At 52.2% G+C, this 25,658-nt stretch overlaps 1 protein-coding gene across 3 annotated transcripts; it reads left to right on the top strand.

Moving 5' to 3' along the window:
* The first annotated feature begins 663 nt into the window (after window positions 1-663).
* On the top strand, window positions 664-24,752 carry SLC4A11 (solute carrier family 4 member 11). Of its 3 annotated transcripts, XM_043969633.1 has the most exons (21): window positions 664-819; window positions 5,188-5,238; window positions 8,449-8,589; window positions 9,234-9,374; window positions 9,522-9,565; window positions 10,011-10,242; window positions 10,452-10,533; window positions 10,646-10,769; window positions 10,852-11,079; window positions 11,174-11,258; window positions 11,699-11,824; window positions 12,052-12,165; window positions 12,424-12,556; window positions 13,275-13,348; window positions 21,653-21,854; window positions 22,068-22,174; window positions 22,346-22,514; window positions 22,702-22,875; window positions 23,055-23,250; window positions 23,352-23,521; window positions 23,821-24,752. In XM_043969633.1, exons 1-21 carry the CDS (start codon window positions 783-785, stop codon window positions 23,882-23,884), a joined length of 2,694 nt encoding a protein of 897 aa, XP_043825568.1. In that variant the 5' UTR covers window positions 664-782; the 3' UTR covers window positions 23,885-24,752. The 3 variants fall into 3 exon arrangements, with proteins under 3 accessions (XP_043825568.1, XP_043825569.1, XP_043825570.1); XM_043969634.1 differs by lacking the exon at window positions 8,449-8,589; XM_043969635.1 differs by lacking the exons at window positions 8,449-8,589; window positions 9,234-9,374.
* The last annotated feature ends 906 nt before the right edge of the window (window positions 24,753-25,658 follow it).

Raw genomic sequence — 25,658 nt, 5'->3', positions numbered from 1 at the left:
GGGTTGATACCTGCCCCCTACCCAAGTCTATAAAGAGCAGAGTGTGACCCCACACACATACACACTACAGCGTGGTCACAACGCCTCTTCGCAACACGCACACACAGCAGTGTGGACACCCCCCCCCCAACATGTATACACAGCAGTGTAGTCACACGCTTAACACACACTGCAGTGTCGCCACAACTCCCCCTCCCCCCCCATACACTGCAGTGTGGTCACACATACCCTCAATATGCACACACACCAGTGTGGTCACACACTCTTAACATATACACACAGCGCAATGTGATCACAACCCCCTCCCCCCAACACGCACATGCACACACAACAGTGTGGCCACACTTCACACAAACAGTGGGCCCCCTCCACATTGCGGATTGTGGTCCACACACACAAAGAGACACACTAGGGAGTGTGGCAATGCCCGCCACCCCCAACCCCCCAGATCCAGACACACACACACACACACACACACACACACACACACACACACACACACACACACACGCACAGCGCGCGCACACATTCGCGCGCCCCTGCCCCCACCCCCCACCCCCCAGGCGGGCCGGGCGGGCCGGGGGTGTGTCGCGGGGCTGGGCTCTCTCCTGCCTCCGCCTCCCCTCTCAGTGCCGGCCCGGAGCTTGGAGCTCAGAGCTCGGGAGCTTGCTCGGGTCAGACTGGTGGGATCGCGGGGCTCCCGAGGAGAGCCGCCGAACCGCGCGCCGCTGCCCCAGCCCCAGGCCGCCCCTGCGATGGGCTGACCCGGCAGGCGGGGGCCCATGACAGCCAGACGGGTGTTCCACCTCCGGCCGTGCGGTGAGCATCAGGGGGTGCCGGGGGAAGTACTGGGGAGAGCTGGGAGTCTCGGGGCGAAGCATCCCCTGCAGGAGCCAGCGGGCAAGCCCTGGGAGCCGGGGGGGGGCAGTGGGGGGCAGGGGTGGACGCGGGCGGCGAGGGGAGGGCTCTGGGGGTCCCTCTGCCCAAGCCTGGGGTCGTCTTGCGACTCCTTTCAGCGCTGACTACACCCAATTCAGAGGCCGGGGCCCTAGTGGCCCCACTTGCTCTGATCTTGGGCGATGGTTGAGGAAGTGAGAAGCAGCTGTTGATCACCCATATTCGGGGAGTCCGGGCATCCCAGGCCACAGCACACGCTGAACCCAGATATATGGCAGACACAGAAATAGAGATCCCTTAGGGGCTCGTTGGAAGGCGCACTGGCTCCAAGGGGGGCTACTGGAGAGAGGGAGGCCACTGCCTGGAGACTGACAGCCTGAGAGGGCTTCTTGGAGGGGACTTGAGAATCTGCAGGCAAGGAGCACAGAACAATACACCTTCCCACTTGGAAACCTATTCGAGCGCACCCCAGTTCATCCTCACAGATTTACAGACGCTCCCCCATTCCCTGGGGCTTTCAGGTCCTCCACCCCTCGTTAGAACGGTATGGCTCGATCCCCTCCCCCAGGCACCTTTCCTTTTCGTCAGCCTGGAGCCCAGGGTCCCAGTGGGCTCCTGGTGCGTCTGGGGGCTATTCAGACATTCACCCTTCAGGATTCCCGGTGGATGGTGTGTATTTGTGTCCCCACCCCCAGGGAATGGGGCACGCAAGAATTGGGAACCCAAAGTAGAGCTGGAGAGAAGCCGAGAGATCATCTAATCCCATCTCCTCTTTTTACCGAAGAGGTAAATGGGGTTTAAAGAAGTTAAGTTACTTGTCTTTGGTCACATAGCTGGGAAGTAGAATAGCCAGGATTCCCAATCAGTTCCTCTCACTTTCCCTTGAATACCCTTCCCATTCCCAGTCGGCCACACTGGCTCCTGAGCCCTCCTCACCTGGAGGCATGGGCAGGCAGGTGGCCACAGGGAGCTGGGCAGGGATAGTCCATCTGGCCTGAATCTGTCCACTTTCTGGTGTGATGTTAGTACCTGTCTGCCTTCTTGGCCCATCCTCACCTCCTGAGAAAAGTCACTGTTTTCAGACTCAGCTGGAGAGCACCCCAGGATCCCCAAAAAACCTCAGCCCTGGTGACTTTCATTTCAGTGCACAGGATGCTTCCTTCCCTCCCCAAGCTTCCTCAGCACAAACAGCCCCGCCAAAACTGCACATGAATCTCTCTCTCTCTCTGTCTCTCTGTCTCTGTCTCTGTCTCTCTCTCACACACACACACTCACACTCACATGCACACACTCACACGCAGGCACACACATTCATATGCACACACATGCACACACTCACACTCATATGCACACACACACACACACACCCTTCATGTTATTCATAGTGTACCCTCATCACGAATATCCAGACACACAGTCTGCATCTACCATACACTCTAGAGACATGCCCACTCACAGACAGACTGGACCTCCCCCCCCCCCAATCACACCACAGCTTACTGCAAGCTCACACAGCCCGGGCTGCCCACGCATCGAGTCAGAGATGCACACACATAGATCCACTCCTAGGGCTGGGTGGCAGCATGGGGGGGATGTAGTACAGAAATCCTCAGCTCCACTAGCTTCCAACCACAAATATGTAAGTCCTGGAGACAGGCAGTGCAGAAAGGAAGAAGAGGCGCTCACTCCAGTGAGCATTCATCAGAGAATCCCAGCGATCCTGGGAATGGTGAGCTGGTCTGAGATAGGGAGAGGATCTACGAACTAAATGATGGGACAAAGGCTAAAGCTAGAAGCTAGGTTGTGATGGGACAGGTCCTTTGAGAGCCAAGGTCTGGAGAAGGAATGGTGAAGGGAGCAGATGTATAAGCATGTGGAAGAGAGGTCTGGAGAATGGTTGAAGGGAGCAGGTGTGGTGTGTAAACAGGTGGCAGACTGGGGACCAGAGATCTGGGGAATTGGGGTGAAGGAAAACAGGATCCAGTGTGGCATAGTGGAAGGAAGAGAGGAGCTGGGTTTCTACCCATTCTCTATTACTATCTGTGTAACCCTAAACATATCCTATGACCGCTCTGGAACTCAGTTTCCTTATCTCTAAGCCTTTCCCCCACTCTGCATGGTACTAAAGGCTGCGTTAGGATCCAGGACCAGAACAAGAACTGACACTGGGCTAGAACTGGCATGGGCTGGGGCAAAGTTTGGGGGACCGAGGGGAACAGTTAATTCTGAGTGTGTGTTTGGCAGAGATACATGCAAACTAACACCAGCTTTGGAGCACAGAAATATGGGGGATAAGAATGTCTATAAATTTCTGCCAGGGATTAATACTAGCAACTAATTCTGAGCTGGGGCTTGCCTCAGTTTCCCTCTATTACCTCTGTTTTGTTGGTTTACGGTTTTTGCCCCATAATGGGTGATTGATTAGGGGAAGGGCACGCTTTCTGCCTCCTGCTGTCCCTTCCCTCCCTGTCTGCCCAGGTTGCTCAGGGTGAGACCATCTTGCCCTGCCACATGTTCAGTGTCCAGTTCTCAATCTCCCCTGCCCAATGATACTAAGAAAACTCAAGTACACTACATCTTTTCTGAAAGAGGCCACTCAGTTCTTTCAGTTTTTCACCTTGTTCTTTTCCTCTTGTTCACCATTCTATTTGCTGTGTGGTCTGTCCTGCCTCCCGTACCCCTCCCCTTTCCTTATGCCAAGGCTTCTTTTCCCAATCCATCAATTGAGAGCATGCATCCCTTATTCTCCTCTCCCCCAAAGGACAGTCTACCCTTTTCCCTACACCCTTCTTGATGGAAAACAATGGATCAATTAGGTACTACTCTCCTTTTCACTTCAGTGTGGTTGCTTGAATTTTTCTTAGGGCTTCCCAGTCACTCAGCTCACCGTAATGGGTCTTGAATTCTTCTAGGTGAGAAAGGAGCCTTTGAAATCAGATTTTTGCCAGGCACTAATTTGCCAAGGAATCCTCCCCACTTCCCCTAATGATGGGAATTAAAGGGAAAATGAAAATCCCAGAAATACAAATAAGTACAGACAGACACTCCTTCCAGACCTATACACAGACACGAGCCCTTTCTTTTTTGTTTTTGGGTTGGGTTTTTTTTTTTTTTGCAGGCAATGGGGGTTAAGTGACTTGCCCAGGGTCACACAGCTAGTAAGTGTCAAGTGTCTGAGGCAGGATCTGAACTCAGGTACTCCTGAATCCAGGGCCGGTGCTTTAACCACTGCTCCATCTAGCTGCCCCCCCCCCCAAGCCCTTTCTTGAGGGAGAGCGTGTGCCTGGCTCTGCAAATGGACAGCCCTGTGAGTGTGGAAAGGACTGATTTTTAGAGTGATGCTCTGTGTGTGAATTGTGTGTGTGTGTGTGTGTGTGTGTGTGTGTGTGTATACACCCTTGGTTTGAGCATAGGTGAAAGCCACTGATATTGCTTCCTGATGTTGCGCATGCACACACACCCTCCTCCATAAGGTGCACTGAATTCTGCTAGGAGGAAGAGTAGAGATGGGGGCTGCAGCTCCCTCCCCCCATGGCCTTTACTTATTCAGGAGCTCACCCCGCCTTCCTGTTCTGAGAATTGTTATTAACCCTGGGAGAGAGACATCCAGAGAATGTGACCTCCCATACTCCACTCCCAGAGAGAGCAGAGACCCAAAGAATTTAATATGTTTGCCCACCCCCACTTCCACCCCAACCCTGGGACAAAGGGAAGGAGAGATTTTCCTTCTCCGTCTCTGCCCCTCAGAGAGAGCCCAGTCTTAAAGGGGTGGGTGGAGTGGGGGGGGCGGGGAGAGAGGAGGGAGAGGGAAGAAAGGAGGGGTTAGTGGAGGGAGAAGACTTATCCAAAAGCTAAGGAAGAGACACGCCCCCATCTGGAGGAAGATATTGCCCAAGAAAAACCTTTCTCTTTGCCATTGCATCCTGGGGACAGCCTTTGATCACACCTAACCTGGTCTGTGTGGCCTTGAATTCTCTAGCTCCCAGTCCTGTCCCAGTTAGATTGTCCTGGGGCTGGAATAAGGTCCTGGGTTTGAACCCTGAGAGAATAGAGCTGGGATGCCTTTTAACCAGGAGAGAGCACCCCATTCTCTTTGGGAGAAGCAGGGATTGTCCATTAGCCCTGGCCTCCACCAAGATGGAGTGTGTGCTCTACCTGGCTGAGGCATCTCTAAGGTCCCAGACTTGAGAAGAGAGCCACCTGGAGGCCTTGCGCGGCATCCCCACCTGGGATCAGCTGGGATAAGACGCGGCTCAGGTTTCCTGTTGATCCTTTCTCTTTCCTTTGTAGAGACCCCACCTGCAGCCATGGCTCGGAATGGATACTTCTTTGAAGAAACTGGTAAGACCCTAAAGCTGAGGGACACGTCATCCATCTTTCTGTCTCAGCACCCCTGCCAGTCTATCTGTGCCCTTCCTATCCATCTGACAGGCTGAGTCTCCACCTGTCCTTCTGTCTCAGGTTCTCTGCTTGTCTGTCTGTCCTTCTCCATCTTTCTGAATGTCTATTTCCCTGTCTCTGGCTGCGTCTTTCTGCCCATCTTCCCCCGTCTCTGACCTGGCCTGCCTGTTTATCTCCCTTCTTCCTTTTTGTCTCTGCCTTTGCCTGTCTATCTCTGTTCCTTTGTCTTTCTTTGTCCTTCTGTCCCTCTGTCTCTCCATCTAGTTGTCTTTCTGTCTCACCCTGTCTCTCTCTGCCTGCCTTGCTGTCTTTCTGTCATTAAGAGCTGTTGCTGTGTGTCCCCAGGGAAGAAGGGCAACCCCATCCCTTTCTGAACCACTTGGGTTTTGCTGCTCCTTGCCCTGGCCTGTGGATTGGGCTGGAGAAGATGGGGTGGACTGTTTAATTTATTGCTAATACGGTGTTGCTCTCTTGGCTGTGCTGTCCTGTATAACTGGTGAGATGGCATCTGTAGTCTTTGCTCCTTCCACAGAAGCTGGGCCCAGTGGGAGAGGATGTACTGACTGAGTGGCAAAGTGGGCCCTGACTCACTGGCATCACTAGCCCTGAGGAGGCAGGTCTTTTTGCCAGGTTTTTAGTCCCCGGTTCTACCCTCCTCTAGCTCCTTCCCCCCAACCCAGGGGGGACTCTCCATTCACCAGGGCTGGAACTACCCGTCTGCCTTGGATATCTAGGTCTTCTCCTTTTCCTTAGGTCCTTGTAGAAGGAAAGGGACTAAGCATTTCTATCACTCCTATGTGTCGGGCACTGTGCTAAGTACTTTACAGATATTAACTCATTTCACCCTCACAACGACCCTGAAAGATGGGTGCTACGTTATCTCCATTTTATAGTTGAAGAAATAGACAGAGATCAAGTGACAGGCCCAAGGAAGTATTTGAGGACACATTTGAAATTGAGTCTTCCTAATTCCAGGCTTAGCATTCTATATATACTATGCCACCTAGCTACCCATCTAGAGCTGGGCCTATTGCCCTCAGGGAAAGCTAGTCTGCCCCCACCTACTTATCCCCTAGACCTTCTCCTTCTTACATCATTGGACCCCTATGACTTGCCTGACCAAGAACAGAAACCTTGGGGTAGCCACAGTTACCCAGACTTACTCTCCCTCCTCCAAGGTCTCTAGTTCCCTCCTGTCATGGGACATGTGCAGGACTCAACAACTCACGATACTTTTCGAGGAAAAGACAGATAATCTTCCAGGCAGTTTGTCAGTCAGGTCTATAAGCCAACCAATCCCTTCATCAGTCAATTCCCCTATCTGCCTATGAATTGTCCTGTCAGTCTGCTCATCTATCAGTCAGAAGGTCCATCAGTGAACCACTTCATCTGTCATGCAGTTCATCAATGAGGTCCTCTACCAATGACTTGGACGATGAGTCTAGGAGCCCACCAGGCACTCCACCCGTCAGGAGGTCCATCAGTCAGCCCATCCATTTACCAGGGAGTTCATTGGACACTCAGGCAGGCAGTGAGTCATTCTGGGAGACTTTCCATTGACTAGTCATTAAGCAGGGCCATGTCCTAGTATCATACAGGGTATGATCATGCCAACATATGGCTGGCATTGGGTAGAGATAGAGGGCTTGAAGAAAATTCATGTTGATGGGGCGTTGGGGCCTTTGGTGAGATTAATGATGGGTATGAGGCTAGAGCATCTAGGAAACCGAGTGAGGGCTAGACTCGAGGGAGAAGGCAGAAGAGGTTCCGAGTAAACAGGATTACTTCTGAGATCTCTTCTAATTGTGAGAGTATCCTGGAGGTCAGTAACCAGGGAGGGGTGAAAGAGGGGGATGGGGAGAGGTCAGTCTAGGCCAAAAAAGCATGGTAGTCTGAGAACAATGCTGAGAGTGAGGAGCCAGCTTACCTCTTCTCCGGGCCCTGGGGTCAAAGGACAGGGAGAGTTGAGGACTTCCTAGGAAATGACTGAGGGCAAAAGGAGAGGCCCCTGGGGAAGGCAAAGAAAAAGGGAGGATAGGGTGAGTCGAGGAGTGAAGAAATAAGATGATGGAGGGGTGGAGAAGAGAGGGGGGAACATGGAAAGGGTGAAGAAGTAAAGGGGAGGCAGGGGGTGTTGAGGAAGCAGGGGAGTGACTTGGGCTCATACAGCAGGAGACCCCTCTCTTGTGGGGTTTGATGCAGAGAGCTTTCTAGTTTTCAGTTTGGGGTTATGTGGTCAGAAACAATGGATAACTAGTCAGGAGCCCCAGAGGTCACTGGGCAAGTACCCTAGTGAGGAGATAGTTTCATAGACCCCCCCTCAGATACCAAAGATAGGCCCTAGACCTGAGCCTTGGCGGCGGGGGGGGGGGGGCGGTGTTGGTATCGGGATGTGGAGAGGAAATAGATTTGGGTGAGTGGGGAAATGAGTCCGTGTGAGTCACCCCCCTTCCCCAGCAATGAGGGAGGGAGAAATAGGTTTATTGTGGTTTCTCCATCACTTCAGGGCAATTCTTTGTCATCCAAAACCCTCCTGCAGTTCTTGCTAGAGAGAGAGAGAGACAGAGAGAGAAGGAGGGAGGGAAGGAGACAGGAGGGAGATGGGCCCACCATTGGGACACAGCGGGCAGGACTCAGAAACAGGAGGAAGAGAGTGGAAGAGGCCAGTTATGGTGCAGTGTAGTGTTGGAAGGCATGATGTCAATTTCCACTGCTAGAAATGTGGGCCCAAGTGGAATTCAGGGAGGCCCTGGGGCATCAGAGACACCTGAGGAGATCCCTACGTTCCGGGAGGATCAGGAAATGCCTTCTGGAGGAAGGGGACTGTGAGCAGGCCCTGAAGAATGGCCATGGTAGACAGAGAAAAGTGAGGAGGGTAGGGTGCCGGGGAAAGGCGAGAGGAGCAGATGCTTGGAAAGGGGAGTGAACCTGGCATGTCCCTCCTGGAGTCCAATCGCCTAGTTTGAGTGGAGGATGCATGGAGGGCGGCTATGGGAGATGTGTCAGCAGCCAAGGTGGGGACCAGTCGGAGGACCCCAAAGCCCAGGTCAGGGAGAATGAACAGGAGATTGGTTAGGCAAAAGGGAAGTTATGGAGAGTCTATAGACAGGAGCTGTGGAGATCTTAGGAAGATTAATCCGTGTCCCTCAGGGAACAGCCAGAGCCCTCCAGTCTCTCCCCCAGAGGCATGGCCCCAGGTTCACATACCACCGACTCTGTCCATGCCCGTATCCTCTGTCACAGAGGAGAAAAGAAAGGAGAATCTGAGGAAGAAGAAGAAGCAGCGTTTAGGTGAGGATGGAGGGGAGACTCAGAATTCTGCCCCTCTCCCTCCAGATGTGTGACGTGAGGGGAGGAAGGGGTGAGGGACGTCCCAGGACCCTTTCCCCAACTCCAGGCTCTTTCTTACCTCAGCTGGAAGGGGTCCGTGAGAGCAACAACGGGATGGGAGGTGGTGGGGGGTCCTGGGCCGGCCCTCCCTGGGGGCTCATCTCATCCCTGTGGCCCTTCTCTCCCCTCTCTATCTGTTGATCCCGCCAGCTGGGTCATAGGTCAGGACAGGTTCTCTCTTCCCAGTCTGACAATTGGAAGCACCCCCGGATCCCATCTAGTTCAAGCCCCTTACAAACACCTTCCTCTGCCCCCCCCCACCCCGTGGCACACCCCTCATGACACAGGAGGGAATCGGAGGTATATTCTTGGTTTGCTGGCCGAGCCGAAATTAGAACTCACATCTCCTCTCCTTAAATTCACCTCTGCCGCTCCCTCTTGGCACCTCCCACCAAAGGCCACCAAAGCTCTGTGTCCATGTGCTTGTGTCTTGCTGTGTGAGTCTGCATTACCTGTTTCTGTGTCCATGCGCTTTCTGTGTCTGTGCCTCAGCCTCCACCGACCTGCTTTGGTGTGTGTATCTGTGACCGCTTCCATCCACCCAGGCTATCTCAAGTGTGACACGGAGGATGGCGCCGAGGGAATGGAGGAAGAACTGTTTGACACGGTCAATTCTTCCATCGTGTCTGGAGAAAGCATCCGCTTTTTTGTCAACTTCAACCTGGACATGCAGGCTAACTTGAGCGGTATGGGCAGAGGGGACTCTGGGGAGGTAGGAGGGCGCAGGATCCCAGCCCCGAGAAGCTCCAGCTCTGAAGGGTGAGCATCGTCCCATGGCCTCGGGAAGCCCCTGCGTGGCGCCTCAGCCAACCCTCCTTTCTTCTCTCCAACAGAGGACGATAGTTCGGGCTGCGTGCTCCTGCACACCTCCAGAAAGGTGAGTTCTTCCAGGCTTGGCCCTAGGGTGGGGGTGGTAGGAATGGTGAGTATTACAGCATCAGGGGCGTCCGCAGCTTCACCTCCTCTAAGCAGGGCCCAGGGTTCCCTGCTCCCTATCCCAACCCCGCTTTAGGTGAGCGGGTGTTAGGAGACAGAGAGAAAAGAAGGAGCGACGGAGTTCTTAAATTTGGGGGTTTGGAGCAGGGCATTATGGGCATGGTTAAGCAGAGATATTGAATCAGGGGAGGGATGTTTCCAGTTGGATTTATTTAGGCAAAGGGAGGAAAAGTTGGAGTTTTTCCTGCCACCTTGGTTTGTCCACAAGTCCTTGTGTGTGTGTGTGTGGGGGGTCTATCTCCCTGACCCTTTGTGTCTATCTGCATGTCCCCATTTATCTGTCTCCCCCTGCATCCCCTTGTCTGCTGGATTTCACGGGTCCCCAGTACCTGAAGTTAAAGAACTTTGAGGAGGAGATCCGAGCCCACCGTGACCTGGACAGCTTCCTGGCCCGGGCCAGCATCATCTTGGATGAGACAGCAACAACTCTGGACGATGTGCTGAGGGAGATGCTCCGCCATTTTTGCCAGGACCCAAACAATTCTGAACCTGGCTTCAACTTCGATCGGATCATGGCCACCCTCTTCACTGATTCGGGGACTCCGAGAGAGGGAACAGGTGACTGCCACCGAACCCCACCCCCCAGCTCCCCTTCTCCTGAGGTCTCAGGGCCGCAGCCCCCTTCTCTTTTCTAGCCTAGGAGAGACAGAGAGGGCTGGAGGGGGGACTGGATATAACGGTGACCTTGGAGGAGGATGAGGTTAGAGGGCTTAGGGCCAGGGGACGGTTTTTGCTTCCTTCTCATCCCTCCCCCCCACTCTCTTCAGTTCACCTCCTCTCTGATATCATCCAAGGAGTCACAGCCACTGTCACTGGGATTCAGTACCAGCAGTCCTGGCTCTGCATCATGTGAGTGAGTGCTGTGAATGTTCCCTAGGTCACCCAGTCCCCTCTCCAGGCCTGCGCAAAGCCGGCAGGCGTGTAACAGCCCCCCCCACCCATGTCTCTCCCCCAACCCCAGCTGTAACATCAAGTCGCTGCAGCGGCGCCACGTGTGTATCAGCCGCCTGGAGCGGCCCCAGAATTGGGGCGAGAATTCCTGTGAGGTGCGCTTTGTAATCCTGGTGATGGCGCCCCCCAAGACGGTGAGTGATCTTCGCAGGACTCGCTCTGCAGGTGGGGAGGGGCTGGGGCCGCTCCCCTCTCTGACCTGTCTTGGCACCCCAGAAAAGCACAAAGACGGCTACCGAGGTGGCACGGACATTTGCGACCATGTTCTCGGACATCACCTTTCGCCTTCGCCTGCTGGAGACACGCACCACGGAAGAGTTCAAGGAAGCCCTAGTGCAACAGAGACACCTGCTCACTGTCATCAAACCGCGATCCTCCGTGATCTCACGGAGCGAAATCTACTCCCCGGCACGGCCCCGGCAGCACGGAGTGAAAGACCTGCAGGTGAGAAGGGAAAGAGAGAACCTTGGTCTGAGAGGGGGCACTAGGCCCTGGGCTCCCTCTGGACCAACGTGTCTCACCTTTCACCTCCCACCAGTGTCATAATTTCCTCCAGCTGGGGAAGGGGATCATGGATGACATCGCCAGGCGGTTTCCTGTGTATGCTCTGGACTTCACAGATGGTAAGTATGTGTGGGGGTAGGGACAGGACTGTCCTGGGGAAGGAGCTGAACGCACCGCCTATCATGAATTGGCCTTCATCGTTAGGCATTGAAGACTCAGGCCTCTCACCCTTGCCTATAGGGGTTATTGGATTCTCTGAAGAGACTTGGGTTCAAATCCTGCCTCTGATCCTAATGATGTGACTGTGGGAACAATTATTGAAGCTCTTTGAGGTACTGACTACCTCACAGGGCAAGTGAGATGGTATTTGTAAATCACTTTGTAACCCTTAATCTCTGGATAAGTGGCATCATTGTCATCATCATTGCTCTTACTTCAGGTGCAACATCTGTGTTGTGGTCACATCCTCCCCGCGCCCTCCTGCCCCCCTGTAGCTGGTCTTCTCGGGGCAGGATTGGTTGATCTCTGGCCTCTTCTCCTCTCCCCTTTCCCTCGCTAGGTGTGATTGGAAACAACAAGTCTTTGGGGAAGTACATCACCACCACGATCTTTCTCTACTTTGCCTGTCTCCTGCCAACCATTGCCTTTGGTTCCCTCAATGATGAGAACACAAAGGGCGTCATTGGTGAGTTGGGGTTCAGGCAGGGAGACGCCACAAACCTCTTTCTGTGGATCATCTGGGCTCAGGACCTTTGCCTATAGAGTATCCAGACTTTGGGTCTTGGAAAGAATCCCCACCTGAAGCCTAAAGGAATCCCTGTGAGAGGGCCCGGGGCCCCAGCTCACCCATCCGCCCTCCCTCCCCAGAGGGACCCTGTCCGTCTGATGCTTGCTTGGTTTCTGTCCTTCCAGATGTGAAGAAAACAATAGCTGGCCAGAGCATCGGCGGCCTCTTGTATGCGCTGTTTGCAGGACAGCCCTTGGTGGTATTGCTCACCACAGCGCCATTGGCCCTCTACATAAACGGTCAGTGATCCTCCCCAGCCCCCTTCTAGACTAGATCATGTTCTCCTTCAGGGTGCGACGGATCAGAAAGGAGGCCCTGAATGTTGGCCCTTCCCCAGAACCAGCGTCCCCCTCCTCCTCCCTAGGTTGGGCAGGGGGTTGGGAGAAAGCCCTTCTCTACTCCTGGTGTTCACACTTGGTGGGCAGCTCCTTTCTCCTGCTCCACTGGGCCTGACTTCCCCTAGCATCCATTGGCTCTTTTGGTCATTTCCTCCTCAGTGATCCGTGGCTTTTGTGACGAATACAAGCTGGACTTTAATGCCTTTTATGCTTGGACCGGGCTCTGGAACAGTTTCTTCTTGGCGGTCTATGCCATCTTCAACTTGAGTCTTGTCATGAAGGTCTTCAAGAGGTAGTGCTGTCCCCGTCCCCGCCTTCTTCCCCATCTGCTGTCCGCACACAAGCCACGGCAAGCTTCTGCCCCACTGGCTGTGGGGGAGTCAGGCCCGCATTGCAGGCCTCCTGACTGTAGGGGATAGAGAGAGCCGTCAGGATCACCCGGGGAGAAGGATACCCAAGGCATTAATGTCTTCCAAAGAGTGTCACTGGGGCCCAGCGTGAGGGAGCCCAGGCTAAGCCGTGGACTGATCGTGCACAGGGCAGAGATGGAAGCTCAGCTAGCCATACAGGCAGGCACGTTCTGCCTCCTGTACCCAATGAGCCGACTCCCCACAGACATGCACACGTGCCCCAGTGAGGACAGAGCCGGGACAGGGCCAGAGCCAAGCATTGCTCCTCAGCGGGCTAGAGAGAAGGCAAGGGGAGCCTGGCCTCACATCCTTTCTCTGGCACTTCTAGCTGCCAAGTCACTTAAAAGCTCCATGCCTCAGTTTCCCCATCTTTCAAATGTGGATGATAATGCCTAGAGTACCTGTGTCTAAGGGATGTTTTCAGCATCCAAGGAGACAAGGTGTGTGAGGTGTTTTGCCAGCCAGAAAGCACTGGGTCAGCGTCCGCTCTTCTGATTGGTGTCTGACCTGGAAGGACGTCTGGCAGAGACAGGCTTGTTTGAGACAGGGACCTGATGGGAAGAGCAGTCCGGTGCTCAGGATTGATGTTCTTGCTCCTAGATCAACAGAGGAAATCATTGCACTCTTCATTTCCATCACGTTTGTGCTGGATGCTGTCAAGGGCATGATCAAAAGTAAGTCATGGTGTGGCTCTCCCCCTTGTCCTCCCAGACTTGCTTTTCTTCCTTTCTCCCCCGCCCCGACTCTTGGCATCCTGTCAGGGAGATGGAGAAGCAAGCAGATGCAGGCCCTGTCCTAAGGAAAAGTAAGACCCACAAAGGGAGAGCAGAACATTCACCTCTAAATGCCTTCCATTCCTGAGCGCAAGAGAGAAGTGTAGACTGGAGTGCTTAGGGAAGGTTTCTTTTTTTTTTTTTTTTTTTTTACATTATTTTATTTTATTTGTGGGACAATGAGGCTTAAGTGACTTGCCCAGGGTCACACAGCTAGTAAGTGTCAAGTGTCTGAGGCCGGATTTGAACTCAGATCCTCCTGAATCTAGGGCCGGTGCTTTATTCACTGCGTGACCTAGCTGCCCCCACTTATGGAAGGTTTCACAGAGAAATGGGGAACTGAACTGGGTCTGGAAGGGGCAGTGAGATTCAGCCAGGCATAGATGGCAGCAGGGAAGGCACTGTGGGTAGTGAGACCAGGCAGGCAGGAATGTGCCCAGCCCAGATGCGGGACAGCAAAATGTTCCTGTTTATGTGAAACAATGAGAGACGAGCTTTGAAAGACAGTCCAGGGGCAGCTAGGTGGCAAAGTGGATAGAGTACCGACCCTGGAGTCAGGAGGACCTGAGTTCAAATCCAGCCTCAGACACTTGACACTTACTAGCTGTGTGACCCTGGGCAAGTCACTTAACCTCAATTGCCTCACACACACACACAAAAAAGAGTTTCCAAAACTAGATCATCGAGGGCCTCAGATATTGCATAGAGGACTTTGGAATTTCCTCCATTCAATTCGACAAACAGTTATTAAACGCCTTCTGTGTCTGGTAAAAGCCACCTGATTCCCGAAAGTCCTTCTTGAATGACTTAGAACAAAGTGGACTCTCGAAGTCTATGCCCACAGACAGCAAGCTCTGGCAGGCTCTGCCCAGCTGGGATCAATCAGCAAGCATTGATTATGTGCCTACTGCATGCCAGGCACTGGGCCAAACCCAAAAATCCAAAACCAATATGTTTTGGGGTTTTTTTTGTTTTGGGTTTTTTTTTGCGGGGCAATGGGGGTTAAGTGACTTGCCCAGAGTCACACAGCTAGTAAGTGTCAAGTGTCTGAGGCCAGATTTGAACTCAGGTACTCCTGAATCCAGGGCAGTTGCTTTATCCACTTCGCCACCTAACTGCCCCCCAAAACCAATATGAAGCCATCCCTGGTATTGAGGAGCTAGTGTTTTCATTCTGTCCTAGGGTGTACTTGAATGAACCTAGAAGGAACAGATCCAAAATAAAGACAAGGTGAACTGGGGAGAGGGGAGGGCACTGCTTCATGGAGAAGCTGGGGCCAGAGGGGAGTCATGAGGGCAAAGAGGGATTCTGGGAGGCTGAGAGGAGCAAGGGCATTCCAGGCATGGCACGCTACCAAGGCAAGGACTCAGTGATGACAGAGTATGATGTAGGCAGAATGACAAGAAATCAGGCGAGGCTGGACCACAAAACGCAGGGAGGGTAGTAATATGTAATAAGACTGAAAAGGTAGAGTGGGGCTAGGTTGTGAATGGCAGACAGAGGAGTTTATATTTTATCCTAGATGCTATAGGGAGATAGTAGAGTTTATTGGGAAGGAAAGAAGGAAGGAAACATTTATTCAACACCTACTATGGGCTTCATACTGTGCTCAGCACTGTACAGTTTTGTTTCATTGGATCCTCACAACAAGCCTGGCAGGTCAGTGCTATTGTTATCCCCATTTCACAGTTGAAAAAACTGAGGGGGTTAAGTGACTTGCCCAGGATCATACTGCTAATAAGAGTCTGAGGCAGACTTGGACTTGGGTCTTGCTGCTCCAGGTCCAGTCCTTTATTCACTGAGCTGTCTACCAAGTGACAGATCTCTGTCCTAGACAAGTTGGATCATAGGGTCAGTAACTGTATGGTAAGTTCAGAGGAACTTAATGCCAGGAACTGCTAAGGAATTTTTTGGCCATGGAGTGGACAGACAGAAAATGTTTCTGGGTCCTGGCAAAGGAGGCAGAGGATGCAGGGAATCCCTCAGTTCTTGGGCCCCCAATAAAAAAGAATTAACTGTTGTTACTCTGGACAAACAATCTTTGGGGAGTGACCCCAGCCAACGTGCTTGTGGAGGCTGCCCCCTGGGGACCAGTTTGGACCATAAATGTACCAGCAGTGGTAGCTTCTGGGAAAGAAGGGGTGTAAATGACATTGAGTTGGAGAGGACCAGAAAAGGTCAGCCAGCTGCAAGGTAAGGATCAGGGACAAGAGAAGGACAGCCTAAGGGGTATGTTGGTGCCCACTCCGTACTGAGAGTGCATTCGTGGGCTCTTCAGTGAGAAGAATCTCAAAGGATGGAGCTTCTGTTGGCACCAGACAAGGGCATGCCTGAGCCAGTCAGAATGCAGATCCTTATGGATCTGAAAATGGACAAGGGACTGAGAAGTGACACTCTCTTTCCTGAACTCCCCCAACATTCCCATTTGATTTTTTATGCCGATCTGCAATATAGCAAAACTGTGATGGGGGAAAGTCGCAGTGTGGAAGGGAGAGCTGTAATCTAGTATTAGGGTACATGTTGTATCCCTCCTACTACACAGGATGGACAATGAGGAGCCATGGCAGGTCTCTGAACAGGAGAGTGACATTGTCACAAGTCATGCACTGGGGAGGTCTGGTAGCGGGTGAGGAACGCACGGGCATGGCAGACCTGGACAGAGCTAGAGAGGCTGTTGGAGCATTCCAAGTGAGAGAGAATGGGCACCTCAGCTATAGTTGGGGGCAGAGTGGGTGGAGAGACAGGAGGGCCAAGCATGGCTAGGAAGCAATGACATTATATTGGAGGTATGTGGATGGATTTGTCTGGAGCTCCTGAGAATCACAGCCTTTCCTCCACCATCTTGGTTCCGCCCCCAGAAGTTGTCCCAGGAAGCAATGACAAGAAAGGACTATACACTGATATGTGGAGCATAGACTAGAAAGGAAGGCAAAGGTCAACCCAAGCTATCATTAAGATGCAGTTGATGAGTCTTGACTAGAATGTGGCCATGCAATAGTATTCCTATTTGGAAGAAACAGATCTCATAAGGAAATTGAGAGATTATTGTCTGTCAGGAAGATACATGTGTGTGTGTATTGATGTACATACATACATACATATATATATATGTGTATATATATGTACGCACACAAGACATTTAGCAGTACTAATGTTATTCTCAAGTCCCCATCCCTCTTTGTATTGATCCTGGGTTACTTGTTCTTGCTTCCATTGGCCATACTTTTATTTTTAAAATCTGAGCTCATCAGAGAGCTAGCTACCTGTTGCAGCCATATTAATCTCTTAGGTCACTCAGTTTAGCTTCCCTTTTTTTGTACCATTTGCTCTTGACTTTCCCTGTTGACAGTTTCATTTCTTAAAAAGTAGTGAGATGGGGCAGCTAGGCAGTGCAGTGAATAAAGCACCGGCCCTGGATTCAGGAGGACCTGAGTTCAAATCTGGCCTCAGACACTTGACACTTACTAGCTGTGTGACCCTGGGCAAGTCACTTAACCCTCATTGCCCAGCAAAAAAAACCCAAAACAAAACCCAAAAAAAGTAGTGAGAGAGATCTGCCATCTTAGACCTGATTCTGCCCAGCGAGGAGGCACTGGAAGGAGAAGTGGAGGTGCTGAGCCCTGGGAGTCAGGGACCACACCATCTCAGAGATGAGGAGAAGCGAGAGGCCATGTGCTTTAGTGATGAGATCCAGGGGCTTGGATTAAGACACTAGGGTTTGACTCCCCACTCCAACCCTTCTTGTGTGACCCTGGCAAAGTCACTTCTGCAGTGACCTAATGGGCCTAAATAACACCTTCACCACCTATTTCTTTTCTTTTTTTTTTTTTTTGGTGAGGCAATTGGGGTTAAGTGACTTGCCCAGGGTCACACAGCTAGTAAGTGTTAAGTGTCTGAGGCTGGATTTGAACTCAGGTACTCCTGACTCCAGGGCTGGTGCTCTATCCACTGCACCACCTGGCTGCCCCTTCACCATCTATTTCATGGGATTGTCATGAAGAAAAAGCACTTAAAAGTGTTCAACAACTATAAAACTTGAGCTATGATTATAATAAGAAGAGAAATGCCAAGTGGAGTATAGCAATGAGCCCTTCACATGACATACTATGGCTTAAGAAGAACTCCAGAAAGAAGGGAAAAGACAGGTAGAATCATGAGTGTATCAGAATCAGCTCACACTGGCTCTTGGGAGCCAGCTGTTAAATTTCCAGTGTAAGCATTTATACCTTGGAAAATAGCAAAAGCAACAGTTCAGGGCTCTGTTTATTGTTCTATTAATTGTCTCAAGACTTAAGAAAGTGATGGAGAAAATGTTAATAATGGAAATTAAACTTAAAAGTGTGTGGTTGGGGGCAGCTAGGCAGCCCAGTGGATAAAGCACTGGCCCTGGATTCAGGAGGACCTGAGTTCAAATCTGGCCTCAGACACTTGACACTTACTAGCTGTGTGACCCTGGGCAAGTCACTTAACCCTCATTGCCCTGCAAAAAAAAGATGAAGCCCATTGGAATAACTTGTTTCTAAGTTTTCTGCCAGTATTAACACTTATTTTCCATGGTCTAATAATCTATGTTCTAAAATACTTATCTACTCTAATAAATATTTTCCATTCCAAGGTAGAAAAAAATATTTACTAGCCCCTGATTTGGATCCATTTGTTTGAGTATCAAAAAAGGAAGATGACTCGAGGGAGATGAGATTCTCAAGATCAGAATTCTAAAGATGCAAACACAAATGATACAACCAAAGGAAATTAAGCTGAGTGATCTAAAGAGATTGATATGGCTGCAACAGGTAGCTCTCTGATGAGCTTAGATTTATTTTATTTATTTTTTTGCTGGGCAATGAGGGTTAAGTGACTTGTCCAGGGTCACACAGCTAGTAAGCATCAAGTGTCTGAGGCTGCTTTTGAACTCAAGTCCTCCTGAATCCAGGGCCGATGCTTTATCCACTGTGCCACCTAGCTGCCCCCTGATGAGCTTAGATTGAAAAAGAAAAGTGTATCCAATAGAAGCAGGAACAAGTAACCCAGGATCAATACAAAGCAGGATGGGGACCTGTGAGAATAGAACAATGGTACTACTAAAGCTTGGAAAAACTAGGTTGAGTAATGAGGGCTAAGCCCATCCCTACACCAAAGAGTTGCTTTTTAAAGCTATGTTGGGGACCAAAAGAACAAGAAAACAATGAAGTGGATGAGAGAGAAGCCAGAGCTACTGAGCATTTGTTTGACTTCTGTTTTCTTCGCTGTAGCCTGGAAAGACTAGGACAAAATGAGTAACAGGGAATTGAAACCCAATAGAAGTAAAGGGATGGGGGCAGCTAGGTGGCGCAGTGGATAGAGTACCGGCCCTGGAGTCATGAGGACCTGAGTTCAAATTTGACCTCAGACACTTAACACTTACTAGCTGTGTGACCCTGGGCAAGTCACTTAATCCTCATTGCCCTACAAAAAAAACCCCCAAAATACAAAAAACCAAAAAAAACCCCAAAAAAGGTCACAACCCCAATTGCCTCACCAAAAAAAAAAAAAAAAAGTAAAGGGATGGTAAGAGAGCCCCTTCCTGCCCTCAGTGAATTCAAGTCATTAGGCACCTGTGGGACCACATGCAACATACTGGAAGAAATAGTAGAGATGAATGCCAAACATTTGTTGGTGATCTTTGAGAAGAGAACTTGAGAAAGATTGGTTTTGAGAAAGATTTGAGTCTTCAGACTTCAGGCTGATGAACTTGATGGTCATCCCTGTAGTAAGGCACATAGATAAAATAAGAGGCAAAAGACAGCTTGAAGGGCATGTTGGCAAAATTTTATAATGGAGGATTAAAAGGATGGCATGTGAGCACGCAGACAAGTAAGTAAAGGTCAAAAAGAGCCAGCATCTCCTCACTAAAAACCACTTGTAATCGATTAGTTAGGAACAGGATTACTAGAGCAGACTCAGCAAAGTGCTGTAGGCAATAATAGTCTATTTTCTGGGGCAGCTAGGTGGTGCAGTGGATAGAGCACTGGCCCTGGAGTCAGGACTACCTGAGTTCAAATATGGCCTCAGACACTTAACACTTACTAGCTGTGTGACCCTGGGCAAGTCACTTGACCCCAATTGCCTCAAAAAACAAACAAAAAAAAATAGTCTATTTTCTGCATTTCAGAAAAAAAAAAAACCCAGCCCAACAACCCACAAACAAAAACCCAACAAAATCTCTCACGATATCTTTGTGGACGAGTTGGAGAGATCTATACAGTTGGGGAAATGTATGACATACTTGAATGATAAGCTTGGTATGAGTCAACAGCATGACAAGATGAGTAGAAAAGTTATTGAAGTTGCAGTCTGGGGGCAGCTAGGTGGCGCAGTGGATAGAGCACTGGCCCTGGAGTCAGGAGGACCTGAGTTCAAATCCTGCCACAGACACTTGACACTTGCTAGCTGTGTGACCCTGGGCAAGTCACTTAACTCCAATTGCCTCACCAAAAAAAGAAGAAGAAGAAGAAGAAGTAGCAGTCTGTATAAGGAGGGTCACGGGATCGACAATAAAGCTGGTAGCCTGACTGTCCTTGGCCCTGTTCAGAACACAGTGAGATTTTAGGAAGGTCATCACAGGCTTGGACAGGTGTAGAATAAGGTGACTGGGACCAGTGAGGGCACTGGAGACCATGCCTAATGAGCCTCAGTTGAAGGAATTGAGGATTTTTAGCCTGGTGAGAAAAAAAAAAAAAAGGACATGCTAGCTGTCTTCAAATATTCAGAGTGTTGTCATGTGGAAGAAGAGTTTACTTGTTCTGCTTGGTCCCAGAGGACAGCACGAGGAGCTGACAGGGTGCTGAAAGGAAGCTGGGTTTGCTTCAGTATGTGGAAAAGAAACTTCCTAATGAGAGAAGTAGCCAAAGGGAGAATGACCTGCCTTGGGAAGTCACGTTCTCCATGATTGCAGCTTGGGGGTATGGTGGATAAGCCTGGGATTCTAAGACCTAGTGGGTCCGCAACCTGCCTGGCTTGTCCCAGTTCCCTTCAGTTGCCTCAGAATGACCCTCCAGAAGCCTTCTTCCCCTGGGGGGGGGGTTTCCCTTCCTGGCTGTGTGCCAAGGAAGCCACTTGCTCTTTTGGGGAAAAGGGTGTTTTGGGGGTCCGCATGTTAACGTAGTGGAAGTGGGAAGGGAGAGATGTGTTAGGGGTTTTTAGGGTTAATTTAGGAGCAGGGATGAGACCCGACAGAAAAGACTGGGGGTTGTGGGGAATTGGACACCCCAGAATGTTCAGGTGGTGGTTTTCCTGCCTCATGCTCTGACCACTCCCTTTCCACTAAGGGTCCAGAAGGGAAGTGGAGCCAGCGTCCTAGATCCCCCAGGGTCCTACACATCAATTCTTCCTCCCACTACGTGCATGTGTGACGGTGCCACCAGAGTTTCCTGTTGTTTGGTCCTGATCTTTGTCTTCTGCAGGAAATGACTCCCCAAACATCTGGTGTGTCTGCTGAGCTTGCCTGACCCGGCCAAGCCTTCTCCTTCACATGTGTGCATGCACGTGCACGTGCACGCTCCCGCGCGCGCGCGCACACACACACACACACACACACACACACACACACACAGGTGTAGCCAAGATTACTAAATGGAAATGAAAATGGCCAGGGTAGAGGAGAGGGAAGGAGACTCTGAGACACCTTCTCTGCTTGACACGGGAAAAGATCCCAGGACACGCAGTAGTACAGTTGGAAGGTCCCTGGGCCAGCCTTCGGAGGAGCTGGATTCTAGTTGTGCCTTTTTCTAGCATGTGGCCATCAGGTATTTGAAGGGCTGTCCTGTGGAAGGAGGGAGATGTGTCCTCCCTGACTCTAGAACACAGACTTTGGAGGGATTTTGTAGCAAAGGAGACAAGTTTGAGCTCAGATGGAAGAAGCAGCTTCCTAACGGTTCAAAGCATCCAAAAGCAGGGAATGTGCCAGCGTGGGAGAGAGGGAGCTTCCTAGAGAGGCTGGACGGGTGATAGGTGTGGCTATGGACCAGACCAGATGAGTGGCTTCTGTGACTGACTGTGCTACCATTCACTTTCCTTCTCAGACTGTTTCCTGTCTAGAGAATGGGGGCTTAGAGGGTCTCTGAGGGGACTGCTTTTTAGGAGTGCTTTCTACAGAGGCTGAGAGATCAACTGAACTGGAAGCTCCCACATCAGCCTGTGTCCATCTGTGTGTCTGTCCCCCTGCAGTCTTCCAGAAGTACTATTTCCGAGGGCACGGGAGCCACCACTCCCCAACAGACTTGGGCCTCAATGCCAGCCTGCTGATCAATTCATCAAACACCATAGACAGTGAGGGTGACACCCCTGGGCGTGAAACGGCTCTCTTGAGCCTCATGCTCATGCTGGGCACTGTTTGGCTGGGCCACACCCTCTACCAGTTCAAGAAGAGGTGAGCAGGTGGGAACGCCAGCATGCCCACACAGGAGGGTGGGGGGAGGTAAAGGGAAGAGACCAAGGGAGGGAGAGAAGATGGGGGGGGGATCCTTTGGGAGCAGTCCCAGGGTCTTCAGGCAGAGGGGGTTCTGTCCCCACCTCTATTGAGAGATAGCTGTCCTTCCAGGCTGTGGCTAACCCTGTCCCCTCTCCCCCCTCCCGCTCACAGCCCCTACCTTCACGGCCGAGTGCGGGAGGCACTGTCAGACTGTGCGCTGCCCATCTCAGTGCTTACCTTCTCCATCGTGGGCTCCTATGTCTTCCATGGCATCAAGAGTGAGTGTGTGGAGGAGGGGGAAGGGAGGAGGTCAGGGTTCATCTCTTCACTGAACCCTGGCTCGGCTCCTCTCGCCCCAAGCCCGGGGCCAGGAGAAGAGCCCAGGGCTGACTGGGTCATCAGCGATCAGTCCTCATTGTTCACTCCCTCCCTTTCTCCACCCACCCCAGTGTCTAAGTTCAACTATAACCCCAGGGAGAACCTGTTCGAGCTGGCAAAAGTGCAGTCACTGTCCTTGGGAGCTGTGGGCAGCGCCATGGGACTGGGCTTCCTCCTCTCTCTGCTCTTCTTCATTGAACAGAACCTTGTTGCTGCTTTGGCCAACGCCCCAGAGAACAGGTGTCTTCTCCGCTTCCTTGGGTGCCCTGACCCAGTCCTGCCCTCCCACCCCACCCTGCGCCTGCCATGCCAGCTTCCTTCTGTTGCCTGGGAATGGCCCTCTGCCCTCTCCTGGGGGGCACCCTCCATTTCCCAAGGAAGCCCCTCTCCCTTTTTGCTGCCCGTGACCATGTGTCATGTACTCTAGGCTGGTGAAGGGCACAGCCTACCACTGGGACCTGCTGCTGATCGCCATGATCAATCTGGGGCTCTCTCTGTTTGGCCTGCCCTGGCTCCACGCGGCCTACCCCCACTCCCCGCTGCACGTGCGGGCGCTTGCCTTTGTGGAGGAGCGAGTGGAGTATGGGCACATCCATGAGACGTGAGTGACCCAGGCTGTGACTGATGGTGGGGAAAGGGCGGCACGGCATGGGGCGGGGCGGGGGCGGGGGCGGGGGGGGGGTGCGTGGGAAAGGGAGCATCCGGCCAGGCCACACGTGTGTCGTGTGACACGTGTGGTCCCCGTGTGGCCGGTGTGCCCGCCTCCCTTTTCCCTGACAGGATTGTGAGCGTGAAGGAGACACGCCTGACTTCTCTGGGGGCCAGCATCCTGGTGGGGCTGTCGCTGCTGCTGCTGCCCTTCCCACTGCAGTCCATCCCCAAGGCCGTCCTCTACGGGCTGTTCCTCTACATCGCCCTCACGTCCCTCGACAACAGCCAGCTCTGCGAGCGGATCGCCCTTCTACTCAAGGAGCAGGTACGGCCCCGGCCCGCCAGCGCCCAGCTCTGCCCTGGGAGCTCCAAGCCCTGTGGGGCGGCAGAGGCAGGGTCTCATCCCAGGCCTCCCTCTCTCTGCAGACGGCGTACCCCCCCACCCACTACATTCGCCGGGTGCCGCAGAGGAAGATCCACTACTTCACTGGCCTGCAAGTCGTCCAGCTGCTGCTGCTCTGTGCCTTCGGCATGTCGTCCCTGCCATACATGAAGATGATCTTCCCCCTCATCATGATTGCCATGATCCCCATCCGGTGAGCCCCGGGCCATTGCTGGGAGACCCAACCACAGTCTGGCCGCGCGTGTGGGTGTCAGGCCCAGGATCCGGTGTGGGAGAAGATGGAAAAGAAGAGGTGGCCATCGCTGCGCTCAGGGCCAGCATGCCCACTTGGGATAGCCTGGGATCAAAAGGAAGGGGGAGCAGGGTTTGACTCAGGCCAGGCCAGGCCAGATGGAGCCACCGGGGCCCTTAGGGGCAGGGATGGTGGTGCCGGGGGTGCGGAGGCCCTTGAACCCTCAGAACTAATACGCGTGCCCTGCCCCTCCCAATCAGGTACATCCTGCTGCCCCGAATCATTGAAGCCAAATATTTAGATGCCATGGATGCGGAGCACTGAGGAACCCCTGACCCAAGCCTCCCACCTCTGACCTCACTCAGGCGGAGCTGCGCTGCGCTGCTTGGCTTCTCTGCCCTCCTCCCGGAGTCTCTACCTCTGTCTGATTCTTTTTCCACAGCTTTGATTTTCTCTGTATCTGTCCCTTCTGGAGTGCTTTGCTCCCCGAAGCCAGGCTGCTCTGGGGGTGTGTTGGGAGGAGAATGGCCTTCTTCTGCCACTGCTCCATCCAACTCCCAACCCCACCCCCAGGCAGGAAGTAAGGCATTGGACTCTGGGTAGGTCATGGCTCAGAGCGTCCGAACGTGGTAGAGACCAGTGACACCCAGGGGCCCAGTGGTCAGAGCAGGCATGTCCATGGCCCTAGCATTGGCATCGAAGAGTCATATGCTATGTGTTGTGTGAACACATGCATGTGAGGGGGTTTGCCTTTGACAATCAGCTACTCGGTGACTTCCCATCATCTGGGCTTGAGCCACATATGCACATCTGACTTTCCCTGGGGTTCCTGGATGAATGCCCCTCGGTCCTGCAGGCCCAGGGCAGAGGAGAGTCCCCAATCCCACCCTCCCCCTGGGCAGCCAGAGTGTTATTTCACGGCAGCACATAGGCTGGCGGGCTGTGCTGCCCACATACACCCTGGCCCGAAGGTAGAGGATAAGGAACAGGAGTTGGGCTCTTAGAATCAGGGTCTTCTCCTGCTGGGCCAGGAGTCAGGAGCCCAGGGCTGGGCTGGGGGACTCAGAGCTGAGCAGTGTGGATTTTCTTTTGATAAAAGAGTCACTGCTTAGAAGAGAAATCATTTCCTTGATTGTGTAAGGAACTTGCTGTGAGCATTGCAGAGAATAAAGCTTCTGTTTCTACACTTCTACCCACAGCCTCCCCCTTCCAACGTTAGCTTCTGGGGCCCCCACTCCGAGGGGAAGTAGAGGACCCATTCAAGGTGTGCCTTTGCTAAGGGTCTAGGGATGGGGAGGGATCAAGGAGGACTTTGGAGAGGAAGCAGACCTTCAGTGAAGTGTGAAAGTGTTAGCGGGGTCAAGTGGCCTTCACATCGTTTCTAGGAAGGCTACCCCTGCAGTTGCCGATGGAGAACTTGACGGGGCTGTTCTCCTACCCAGTGCATGAACGAAGGGTTGGCTAACCTGTGAACACTCTGGAGGGCACACACACACCAGTCCCAACAATACTACCTGGTAGCTCCTTCACCAGAGCTTCCTAGACAACAGGGTCCTTCCTAACCTCTGTATTGGAAGAGCCCTGGTGGAGATTCTGATCAGGGAGGGAGGTTCAAGGAGGAAGCTGACCCTTGCTGTGAGCTGTCCTTCATTGTTTTAAGCCTGGATACTTTTGTTGGGAAGGACAGCATCCCTGCCACTCCTCCACATTTCATTAATAGGCAGGTGTTTCATAGGATCCGTCTCAAGAGCTGGGAAGGACCTGTCTCATCTACCCTGCTGACCCACACCACAATCTCCTTCATAATGTCCCTCACCAGTTGTTATCCGTCTACCCTTAAAGACCTCCAACCTCACATTCCATTTTGGGGTCAGCTCTAGAATTCTTCATCCTAATTCTTAGGACATTTTTCTACAACTTTTGCCAAGCAATACTCCTAGCTCTGGCCTATTAAAGAATCCCTTTTCTCCATGATAGCTTTTTTTTTTTTGGGGGGGGGGGAGGCGGGACAATGAGGGTTAAGTGACTTGCCCAGGGTCACACAGCTATGTCAAGTGTCTGAGGCTGGATTTGAACTCAGGTCCTCCCGACTCCAGGG

Source organism: Dromiciops gliroides, chromosome 6 (assembly GCF_019393635.1).
Source record: "Dromiciops gliroides isolate mDroGli1 chromosome 6, mDroGli1.pri, whole genome shotgun sequence".
Classification (NCBI taxonomy): Eukaryota; Metazoa; Chordata; class Mammalia; order Microbiotheria; family Microbiotheriidae; genus Dromiciops; species Dromiciops gliroides.
Note: the sequence above shows the minus strand (reverse complement) of the source record. Positions and strands in the feature narration are given on the sequence as shown.

What these genes read in the sequence shown, in the direction of transcription:
- SLC4A11 (XM_043969633.1), top strand. Translation starts at nt 783, where the DNA reads ATGACAGCCAGACGGGTGTTCCACCTCCGGCCGTGCG. An exon ending in TGCTCTGGACTTCACAGATG is followed by an intron (nt 11,259 to 11,698) that starts GTAAGTATGTGT and finishes TTCCCTCGCTAG; the next exon opens with GTGTGATTGGAAACAACAAG. An exon ending in GCCAACGCCCCAGAGAACAG is followed by an intron (nt 22,515 to 22,701) that starts GTGTCTTCTCCG and finishes CATGTACTCTAG; the next exon opens with GCTGGTGAAGGGCACAGCCT.